The sequence below is a fragment of the Podarcis liolepis genome, assembly GCF_965112155.1.
Source record: "Podarcis liolepis genome assembly, chromosome: 18".
NCBI lineage: Eukaryota > Metazoa > Chordata > Lepidosauria > Squamata > Lacertidae > Podarcis > Podarcis liolepis.
Genome location: NC_139572.1, coordinates 10012987 through 10024210, shown reverse-complemented (window position 1 = coordinate 10024210; position 11224 = coordinate 10012987). Strand labels below are relative to the sequence as shown.

Below are 11224 nucleotides of genomic sequence, written 5' to 3'. Positions count from 1 at the left end.
GGTCAGCCCTCCGCCGTCACCCGGAAGCTATGTCGGGGGGGGCAGGCCGGAAGCGAACGGGAAAGAAACCGCGCCTGCGCGGAAGGAAGCACTTCCGGCTCCTCCCGAAGGCCAGGGCGGAAGTAGAGCGGAAGTGGGAGGTGCCATAGAGCCGAGAGGGCCAGAAGGGCGGGGAGGAGGCGGCGGCGGCGGCGGCGATGCGGTACAACGAGCGGGAGCTGCTGTCTCTCTCCCGGCAGCCAGCCGAGAAGGCGGCCGAGGTCCTCATGCGCGCCCCGAAGAAGGGAAGCGGTGAGGAGGGGGGAAAGGGGTGACGTCACGAGAGGAGAACGCCGCGGCGTGACGTCACCAGGCGGGTTGGGTGACGTCACACCTGCCAGGGGGTCGGGGAGGAGGAAGGGGCGGCGGCTCCCGTGGCGTCATCAGAGTTCATTGGGTTGGGGTGGTAGCAGAACTCCCAACCTCGTCCTCACTGAGGACTAGCCCCTTTACTGTTCCAGGGCGTTGATCTGGATGACCCTCATGGCCCCTTCTAACTCTACCGTTCTACGATTTCTGTTACTCCGGTTTTTTATTTTGCTCGCTTGCCCAGAGGTGTTTCCATTCCCTCGTGTGTTCTGCTCTTACTGTCATCAGCGTACAGTGGTACCTCGGGTTACATACTTAATTCATTCTGGAGGTCCGTTCTTAACCTGAAGCTGTGCTTAACCTGAAGCACCACTTTAGCTAATGGGGCCTCCTGCTACTGCCGCACCGCCGGAGCACAATTTCTGTTCTCATTCTGAAGCAAAGTTCTTCACCTGAAGCACTATTTCTAGGTTAGCGGAGTCTGTAACCTGAAGCGTATGTAACCCGAGGTACCACTGTATTGCGACGTCCTGTCCTGGATGCATCCGCTCAGATTCCTGCCTTGCGGGTGGTTGGGCTAGATGACCCTTGGTGGAGGGTTGAATTAGTAAAAGTCACCAGTTGTGGGAACATCTGCCTTGAGGTCGCAAGAGCTCATCTCCGCTCTCCTAACCTTGGACATCGTAGAACTGTAGAGTTTGGAAAGGGCGCCAAGAGTCATCTAGTCCAACCCTCCACAATGGAAGAATCACAGAGCTACAAAAAATACCGCATTTCTCTCTCTATAAGACGCACCCGACCATATGACACACCTAGTTTTTAGGGGAGGAAAACAAGAAATAAGAAGCCTCCTGAGTGAAGAGGGAGCGCTCCTCTCTCTTCGCTCAGGAGGCTTTGCGGGGCTATCCCTGAAGCCTGGAGAGCAAGCAGGATGCACCGATGCCGCTTGTTCTCCTGGCTTCAGCGAAAGCAAGCCTCCTAGCTTCCCCCCACCTCCCGCACTTAGCTGTCAACCGTCCCTTATTTGGCGGGAAAGTCCCTTATCCCAGTGCCGTGTCCCTCTGCTGTCCCTTACTGATGATGTCCCTTCAATTTCCCGGGTTTCAAAGGAAGCAGCTCCTCTCCCTCCCTCCCTCCCTGCCGGCCAGGGAGGAGGGAGGCTCCAACTGTGTGGCTTGGCTGCGTTGCTCACCCAATAAGGAGTCTAAGAACGACTGGGGGGTGGAGCTTGCATGCCTTGTGCCCATCAAATCGGCCGCGTTGCCTGGGGACTCGCCTTTGCTCAGCGCTTCCCAGCGGAGAGGTGACAGTGGTTTTCCTTGCTGCATCCCCTTTGCCGGGTTGCTGCGCTGTGGGAACCACCGCTTGAGGGTTCGTTTGGCTGCTGGCTGGGCTTTCTGCCTTTGGCTCGGAGGGGCTCAGAAGTTGAACCTACCTGTGCTTGGAAAATCCCTTATTTTGGCTGCTGATCTCTTATTTTCGAGGCTGCTGGTCCCTTATTTTCAAATCTGTAAGTTGACAGCTATGCTCCCGCAAGAGCCGCACTCTCTTTAAAGGGAGCGCGGCTCTTGGGGGCTTTTCTGGGAGGTGGGGGAAGGGACAGAGTCGCACACTCTGTCCCTTCCCCCACCTCCCACAAAAGCCAGGGATAGCCACGCGAAGCCTCCGCAGGGCAGCGGGATGAAGGTTCCCCGCTGCCCTGCAGAGGCTTCACGCAGCTAAGCCAGAAGCTAGAACAGCGAGAGGGAGCGCTGCGCAGCAATCCCTCTTGCCGTTCTGGCTTCTGGAATAGCCCGCGAAGCCTGCATTCGCTCCATAAGATGTACACTTACTTTTTAGGAGGGGGAAAGTGTGTCTTATACAACGAAAAATACGGTATGTGTCCAAGAGCTCTCAAACAACTCCCTCCATCTCGTCTTTCTCCGCAGCCTTGAAGAAGCGTTTGGTGAAACTGGTCGTCAACTTTCTCTTCTACTTCCGAACAGACGAGGCCGAGGTATTTTTGCTCACTACTTGCAGGGAAATTACCCACTAGCAACTTTGCCAGATATAATAATGATGCGGAGCCTGCTCAGGTTACTAGTCCTCAGGTGATGAGGTCCTCTGGCAAGTTGCGGCGGGTGGTAGGAGCATGATGAGAAGGCAGTGCCTAAAATAAACTCTTGTTATTATTCTAATAAAGAGCTTGATTTTATTAGAAGAGTCTGGCTCCTGGATCTAGTCCTGTTCTTGGAGAGCAACCAGAATAGGATTTTTTTTAGGAGGGGGTCCAGCAATATCTAGATGTTCCCCAAACTCTCGCTAAACAACTGTGTTTTTATATGTCTACTTATTCGTTTTACTTATTTAATAAAATTCATTTACCATTTGACTATGTAGAAAAATCTAGAAAAATATATAAAGGGGTTGTCTCCAACGCTGGCCGCCCTCTGAGTAAAACTACTGAAATGCACAGATAGGACCACCGGGGGTCCATTAATTTCATTGAGTCTCCTCTTGAGTAGAACTTACTTGAAGACAAGACAAAAGAAGGGCTTTTTACAAGGGTTTATCTGAGAATTTATTAAGCCCTCTTCATTTATTTTTCTTTCTTTTTTAAGAAAGAAAAATCCTTGTGCAACTTTCAATTAAAAGCAGGGTTGGGAATATGCACAACGTAGTTACTTTTAAAAGCTTGAGCTAATGTGGAAAGTGATTAATTAATCTGTGTGTTTGTCTCTTTCTCTTTCCCCAGCCTATCGGTGCTTTGCTGTTGGAACACTGCAGTATCAGCCAAGAAGAAGGCAAAATATTTTCCATTAGTGAGTCTTTGGGGTATTGAGGAGACAGACGGGGGGCGGTTTACTTTTCTGGGAGCTTTTTCTTTCTGTTTTCTCTTTTTTATTGGTATTCATCTGTCACTAATCAGAACAAATATAACATTTTTCCAAATTGCTCTCTGAGATGTCTGTACCCATTTTTGGAGGAGACGGAACACACTCCCAGCTCACAACTACCCCCTTTCCACCCACAGTATTCAGAGAGGGTCACTCAGCCAAATGCACTTGGCACTAGATTTCAGGACAGCCAAAAGAAATTCTTCGCAGGGCAATTTGGAATTTGCTGCTGTGGGTCGGGGCAGTGACTGCCGGTTTTAAGATAGTCAAGTCAGTTTATTGTGTTTTAGCAGACATCCCATTAGATACATGAAAATGGTAATGGGGATAATAAGAATAAGAGACTGGCATTTCTGCCCCTTCACCTTTACCCCATACCCCTTTTAGGTTTATTAGCACGGATTTGTAGAGCCTTAGCGAGAAATTTAGATATTATGAAGGATGTATGCCAGTGTGGTGTAGTGGTTAAGAGCGGTAGTCACGTAATCTGGGTAACCGGGTTCGTGTCTCCGCTCCTCCACATGCAGCTGCTGGATGACCTTGGGCCAGTCACACTTCTCTGAAGTCTCTCAGCCCCACTCACCTCACAGTGTTTGTTGTGGGGGAGGAAGGGAAAGGAGAATGTTAGCCGCTTTGAGACTCCTTAAAAGGGAGTGAAAGGCGGGATATCAAATCCAAACTCTTCTTCTTCTTCTCTCTACATCAGGCAGCTAAAAACAAGACTTGTTTTTCTTTGAAGATAGCTTTCGAAAGGGATTGGATCATAGCTGTCAAGCGTCCCTTATTTGGCGGGAAAGTCCCTTATCCCAGCGCCGTGTCCCGCTGCTGTCCCTTATTGATGATGTCCCTTAAATTTCCTGGGTTTCAAAGGAAGCAGCTCCTCTCCCTCCCTCCCTGCCGGCCAGGGAGGAGGGAGGCTCCAACCGTGTTGCTTGGCTGCAGTTGCTCACCCAATAAGGAGTCTGAGAACGACTGGGGGGTGGAGCTTGCATGCCTTGTCCAATCAAATCGGCCGTGTTGCCTGGGGACTCGCCTTTGCTCAGTGCTTCCCAGCGGAGAGGTGACGGTGGTTTTCCTTGCTGCATCCCCTTTGCCGGGTTGCTGCGCTGTGGGAACCACCGCTTGAGGCTTCATTTGGCTGCTGGCTGGGCTTTCTGCCTTTGGCTTGGAGGGCCTCAGAAGCTGAACATACCTGTGTTTGGAAAATCCCTTATTTTGGCTGCTGATCCCTTATTTTCCATGGCTGCTGGTCCCTTATTTTCAAATCTGTAAGTTGACAGCTTTGGATTGGATATGTACGTCACAGCAGCTGAAGTGATCAACTTAATCCAGTGACACCAGCTTTTCAAAGTCTGATAGTCATTGGCACCTCCAGGGTCCCTCTTAGAACTCCCCCCCCCCAGGGAAAGCACTGCGCATTTTGGGAACCACTGGTCTCAAGGGACTGGTTGGGGCAATCCAGTGTTTCAGACTCTGAAGGCATCAAGAGGGGTGGATAATGAGCAGTTTGAAGGAGGCTGGGAGGCAAGGCAGGGAACCCAAAAGCTTGTGTCCCAAGCAGACACAGTGCAAGAAGATCTTCCGAGCTCTGAAAGATGGATTTCATATGTTTCAATGCTGCTTTTCATTCCAGTGAATCGCAAAGCAGCTTACAGACCATAAATAACAGTAACACAAGAGAACATCACAAGCAGAGCACAAATCAAATAGAATCATTAACAAATCACCAGTGAAACAATTACAAACCACCATTAGAATAATGAACAAATCATCAGTAAAAACCATTGCAAATCATTGTTAAAACAACCCTTAAAATGCGGTTTCAGTTTCTTGCGGTCGTAGACCAGCATTTTAAAAAGAGCTAAAATGCAAAATTGTAAAAGCAAGATACAATCGTTATAAAAACAAACCAGAATAAGAGCAGGGAGACGAGAGTCGCTGACCAGCAGGTTAAAACAACTAGAGTTAATAACTATTGCTAAAGTGATCCAGTTGTAGACTGGGGAAGAAGAGTCGTGTGTCTGAAAGAAGAGATTTCATAAATGGAATAGTAATAGTCCCTCTATAGGGCTTGTTAACATAAATGTAATCTTACTGTATTGCATTTTGAAAAGGCCTAATAAAAGAGGCAGAATAAATCCTCCATTATGATTCAGGTAGGTAGCCGTGTTGGTCTGACACAGTCGAAATAAATTAAAAAATTAAAAAATTGTCCAGTAGCACCTTAGAGACCAACTAAGTTTGTTCTGGGTATAAGCACACAAAAGCTTATACCCAGAACAAACTCAGTTGGTCTCTAAGGATGTGGGTGGCGCTGTGGTCTAAACCACAGAGCCTAGGACTTGCCGATCAGAAGGTCGGCGGTTCGAATCCCCGTGATGGGGTGAGCTCCCGTTGCTCGGTCCCTGCTCCTGCCAACCTAGCAGTTCAAAAGCACGTCAAAGTGCAAGTAGATAAATAGGCACCGCTCCGGCGGGAAGGTAAACGGTGTTTCCGTGCGCTGCTCTGGTTCGCCAGAAGCGGCTTAGTCCTGCTGGCCACATGACCCGGAAGCTGTACGCCGGCTCCCTTGGCCAATAAAGCGAGATGAGCGCCGCAACCCCAGAGTCGGCCACGACTGGACCTAATGGTCAGGGGTCCCTTTACCTTAAGGTGCTACTGGACAATTTTTTAATTTTTGCATTACCTGTGTAAAACAACAACAACCCACTGAGAGGTAAATTAGGCTAAGAGATCCTGACTTGCCTCCCTCTGTCTTGGGAGGGTCATGTTTGAGCTGTTTTCCCACATGAGCTGTACTGCCCTTGTGCTTTGCCATAACCCTTGTCCAACAATCATAATTATATTAAAGTAGATAGTGAGTCGTAAGGCTGATGTCTCGGGGTCTCTGTTTGCAGGTTTCCTTGAAGAACCCGAGAGAAAGTACTTCTTCGAATGTGATACAGAGGAGCAGTGCTTGGAGTGGGTTGAGGTTCTCCAGAGGGCGAGGTGAGGCCTGCCGGTCAGCCGGGGTTTGGGGATTCCTTCTTCCCCATTTTTTCAAGGGGGTGGGGACTGTGTCTGCCAGCCCAGAAGGGACAGAGCCCAGGCTGCTTGGATCACTGCGCAGCGCCCAGAGGAAACCACCCTTCCTTGGAGGTTTTTAAGCAGAGCTTGGATGGCATTATCTGCCACGGCTCCTTGAGCTGAGATCCCTGCATTGCAGGGGGTTGGGCTGGATGACCCCTGGGGTTCCCTTTCAACTCTACAGTTCCATTATTCTACTTGAATCCTTGCTGCAGGTAAGAGCAGAGACCCATGAGCACCGCATGCCGGTGATGGGTGGGGACAGAGTCAAGAGTGGGTGGAGCTACACATGTAAAGTTTGCCCTCTGTACAGGTTAGCTTGAATATCTCCCCCCCCCCCCTTCCATCCAGGCACGATCAGAGTTCGGTGATGGACCCTGCCCATCTGGCTGGGTTGCCCCAGCCACTCTGGGCAGCTTCCAACAAATGATAACACAGTAAGACATCAAACGTTTAAAACTTCCCCATATAGGGCTGTCTTCTAAAAGGCAGATAGTTGCTTATCTCAATAATAATAATAATCATAATAATCATCATCATCATCATAAATTTTATTTATACCCCGCCCTCCCTGGCCAGGGCGGCTAACACCAGTAAAATTACAGTAAAAACATAATAAGAGAAGAAAAGAAAAAGAAAGAAACCCAATTTAAAATACAGGTTAAAATGCAATTTAAAATGCAGCCTCATTTTAAAAGTAGCCCATAGATCAAAACCATAAGGGGAGGGAAACATAAGGTTCAGACGGAGTCCAAACCAAAGGCCAGGCAGAACAGCTCTGTCTTGCAGGCCCTGCGGAAAGATGTCAAGTCCCACAGGGCCCTAGTCTCTTGTGCCAGTACTGAAAACGCCCTGGCCCTAGTTGAGACCAATCTAACCACCTTGCAACCTCCAAGGTGTTGTCATTTGTGGACCTTAAGGTCCTCCGTGGGACATACCAGGAGAGGCGGTCCCATAGATCCATGACATAGAGTTGCCATACATCCAGAACCTCCTGGACATATCTGGAATACTGCAGTTGGAAGCAGTGTTTGGGCAGAAATCCGGACATATCGCAGCCCATGTCGGCAGTGTCAATTTTGACGATTTTCGTTAAAATTAGCCACAGGTCTTTTCTTCTTCTTTTTTTGCACATTGTCTCAACAACTTTGGGCAAAAACACATTTTCTGTCTGGATTTTCAGTATTTGAAAATCCTCTGCCTGGTTTCCTGTAACTTCTCACAGTGAGGGAACCGCCAGAAGGCCCTTGGAGGAAGACCTCTGTGTCTGGGCTGGACGATGGGGGTGGAGACGCTCCTTCAGGTCTACTGGGCCGAGGCTGCTTAGGGCCTTAAAGATCAGCACCAACGTACTGGGAGCCAACATAGGTCTTGCAGGACCGGTGTTGGTCCCGACGGCCGCTCCCAGTCACCAGTTTAGCTGCTGCATTCTGGATTAGTGGTCATTTCCGAGTCACCTTCTAAGGTAGCCCCACAGAGAGCGCATGGCAGTAGTCCAAGCGGGAGATAACCAAGGCATGTTCCACTCTGGTGAGACAGTCTGCGGGCAGGTAGGGTCTCAGATGGAGCTGGTAGACAGCCACCCTGGACGCAGAATTGACCTGTGCCTCAATGGACAGCGGTGAGTCCAAAATGAAGGTCTCAAGGAGGGCCAGTTAGGGGCATGGCCAGGGGAGAACATCCAAGGGCCACATGGAGAAGTTTGGAGGGCCAGAGGCTCCCAATCCCTGAGGCACAGCCTTAAAGAGCCCCACCACCTTTGAACACTCAAAGCTGTTGGCTTATCAGCCGCAAAACCAGAACCGCAAATCCCAGAAGCGTTGGGTGGAACAGGATCAGCTCCTCTGGGGTTGTTTTGGGGCGGAAGACCCTCGCTGTGAATGTTCGCTAGAAACCTGGTTCTGCTGCCTCTGCCCTTCACGGTCGGATCCGTTCTCCTTCTGCCAACAGCTACGAGTTCATGAGGAGCAGCTTGGTCTTCTATCGGAACGAGATCCTGAAGATGACAGGAAAGGTGAGTAGCTTCTGGGCCGGAAAGCAGGTGAGGGGGCTCACCCAGAGAGCAAGAAGTAACGTCCGGGACGAGGATGCACAGTTTCTGCCCTGGGTCATCCTGTGATACTGTGGTTCGAAGTTGTGTTTTGTTACATTTTACTCCAAGAAGACCCATAGAACCCAAAAAGGCAGATGTCTATATACAAATGGTTTTTTTAAAAGATGCGATCCCATTGGGATCCCAAGATGAAATGTTGGGAAGCACCTAGAAATATGATGCCAACTTGTCTGCGGCTCCTCCAGGGTTTCAGATGCAGGGAGAGCGGGAGAATTCCCAGTCCTGCCAGGGGTTGAACCCAACCCCTTCTGCATGCAGGGCATCTGGTCTGCCACAGAGCTGTAGACTCGTACCCCCCACCCTTTCAAATTTAGCACCTCCAGACACCCAGCCCTCAAAGCCTCTCCTTTCGCCACAGGACCCCCTGGAGCAGTACGGCATCTCAGGGGAAGCCCGCTTCCAGCTGGGCGCACGGAAGGTATAACCCCGAGCACTTGGATCTGGGCCGGCACCTCACCATACCACCAGCACCCTTGCGCAGCTCCCCGAGACTCCAGGGTCAGGACTGTATGCCGACCGAGTGAGTTGCTTTCACGAACTTGCAGGATCTCCCTCGTGCCGCCAAGAGGGTGACGCCACCCAGCCATCTGCTTCCTCCTAGCTTTGGGGGGTTGAAGCAAAGAGTGGAGATTTGACTCCAGCGGTTGCCGGTTTTCTCTCCTTCCAGGGCGCAGAGAGCCTGCTATTCAGCTCAGAATCGCGCTTCCTCGTGTGTGTAAATGTGCACACAAACAACACTGGCAAGGGTGCTCCTGGAGCGGAAGGAAGGGGCGGGGGCTTCTAGGAATCGTGCTTGATTTTCATTAACATCCCAAATCGGGTTTGCTCCCAACTTTTGTGCTGAGATTTGAGATCCGCGGTGCACCCAGAACACCCCCGGCGGAGTTTCCCCACTGAGTAACTGCTCTGGCTTTGCACACCTTCCCATCGGCTGCCTGGGTTGGGTGGGAGCCACTATGCTGTCCCTGCAAGGGATACTGAATTACTCCCCCTGCACCGCCCCCCCCCCCGTGAAATGGGCTGTGTATGTCTCTGAAGTCATTGCTCCCAATCCTGAGCCCCTCCCGCCCCCCCGGCCTCAGCAATCCTCACCCAGGAGGGGGCAACTCTTTACTTGCTCTGTAAGGAAACATTTTCAGCAGGAGTGCTGGGAGCACACTCATTTTAATTCCCAAAGCAAGCATGCACATTCACCTAGTACAAGGTTTCCCAAACTCCTGTCGCCAGCGGGTTTTTTGGACTACCAACTCCCATTAGGACCAGTGATCAGGGATGGGAGTTGTGTTCCAAAAACAGCTGGAGACCCAAGTTTGGGAAAACCTGAACTAGGAGGTGTTGGACAGAAGAATGCCAGACTACTGGAGCAGCAACACAACTATCTCCCTCAGGTGCTCGGCCATCTTTTACCGTTTTGTTGTGCCTTGCTGGCACCCCCTGCGTCAGAGCTGCTCTCTGCGCCTGGCAACACAGGGAAGTGAGAAGAGGCCTTCGCCACTTTCCCAAGCTCGGTGCCCAAACTCTGTGCGGTTCCAAGCTCACTCCAGAGCAGGTTCCTTGCTTGCTGGGGTGGCAGAAATCTCCCTTCCTCAAAGAAAAAAATACCTTGTTCTCCATCCCTCCTTGCTTTCTTCTTTCCTCTCTCTCTCCTCTGCCCAACTTTTGGGACTGGCAGCTGAATGTAATTTTTTATATATATAAAAATCTGCTGTGAAATTTAGAGGCGTTTTAAAAACTCACTGAAAGCTGTGGTTCTCTGGCTGATATGGGACTCAAAACTGTCCGGGGGCGCTGGGCTGCTGCTTTCTCCAACCCTGCCCTAAGAGGCTGAATTTCACTGCTGCGTGTGTGAGGCAGAGGATTGCCTCTTCTGCAAAGAGGCAGGGGAAACAAGACCAGGGGTTTTGGACGATGGGAGCTTGTGAAATCCGTTGCCTAAGGGGGCAGAGTTTGGGGGACGAATGTGGGGGGGGGGGGAGAAATCACCAGCCACAAAGGGCGGCTAGTTATTTAGAGGTTTTTAAGAGGCTGTAGAAGTGTAAAATGTACTTTTTATCAGTTTACATTCATCTTCTGTACTCCTCCTGCCCCAAGACACCATTGCCTGCTGGATAACTGGCCAGTTTTATCACTTCTGTGCATTAAACCAGAAATGTTACCGTTTTGTTGACATGCCCAGATCCCCTTTTGTTATGTCCACACTGATTTTCTTGCCCCTCTAATAAACGAAACTACTGTCTTGTTGGTTGGCTTTTTGCCTTTTCTGTGTGAGAGAGGTGGGAATAGGCTGGGACCAGTTCTGCATTCAAAAGTGCATTCGTGCAGGATTTTTACCCCAGTGCATTGGGATAGGAGCAGCAGCAGGTCAGGCAACGTCTCCTCCCCAGTCACACCATCCTTAAATTGCTGGAAAGGTGTACTTGAACTCTGCTGTTGCATTTTATTTGCCAGAATGGATGGATGATTGTGGGGAGAGGTATCACTGATCAAGGGAAGTCACAGTCCTGTTCTATCTGCCTTGATCGGACCACACCTAGAGTCCAGTGTCCACTTCTGGGCACCACAATTTAGGAAGAATGTTGACAAGCTGGAAGGTGTGCAGAGGAGGGAGACCAAGATAATCAAGGGTCAGGAAACCAGACCTGATGAGGAATGGTTGAAGGAGCTGGAAAAGAGGAGACTGAGAGGACATAGGATAGCCATGATGATCTCCTTCTACAATAGAAAGTGTCCTTTCATACTGCATCACGGTGTGGTACATTGGTTTGATATCAACTGATAGGAAGTGCCTACAGAGGGTGGTGAATACAGCACAAGGTATTAT

General features: G+C 50.2%; 1 protein-coding gene across 1 annotated transcript; it reads left to right on the top strand.

The window, feature by feature from the left end:
• The first annotated feature begins 59 nt into the window (after window positions 1-59).
• On the top strand, window positions 60-10644 carry PLEKHJ1 (pleckstrin homology domain containing J1). Its single transcript, XM_083484259.1, has 6 exons — window positions 60-291; window positions 2277-2344; window positions 3083-3149; window positions 6122-6212; window positions 8241-8304; window positions 8762-10644. The coding sequence occupies exons 1-6, from the start codon at window positions 198-200 to the stop codon at window positions 8825-8827; spliced, it is 450 nt and encodes a 149-aa protein (XP_083340385.1). The 5' UTR covers window positions 60-197; the 3' UTR covers window positions 8828-10644.
• The last annotated feature ends 580 nt before the right edge of the window (window positions 10645-11224 follow it).

Bases quoted from the DNA above. Each gene is read 5' to 3' on its own strand.
- PLEKHJ1 (XM_083484259.1), top strand. From the start codon at position 198: ATGCGGTACAACGAGCGGGAGCTGCTGTCTCTCTCCCGGCAGCCAGCC. The intron at 292-2,276 runs GTGAGGAGGGGG...CTTTCTCCGCAG, and splicing joins CGCCCCGAAGAAGGGAAGCG to CCTTGAAGAAGCGTTTGGTG. The intron at 6,213-8,240 runs GTGAGGCCTGCC...TTCTGCCAACAG, and splicing joins GAGGTTCTCCAGAGGGCGAG to CTACGAGTTCATGAGGAGCA.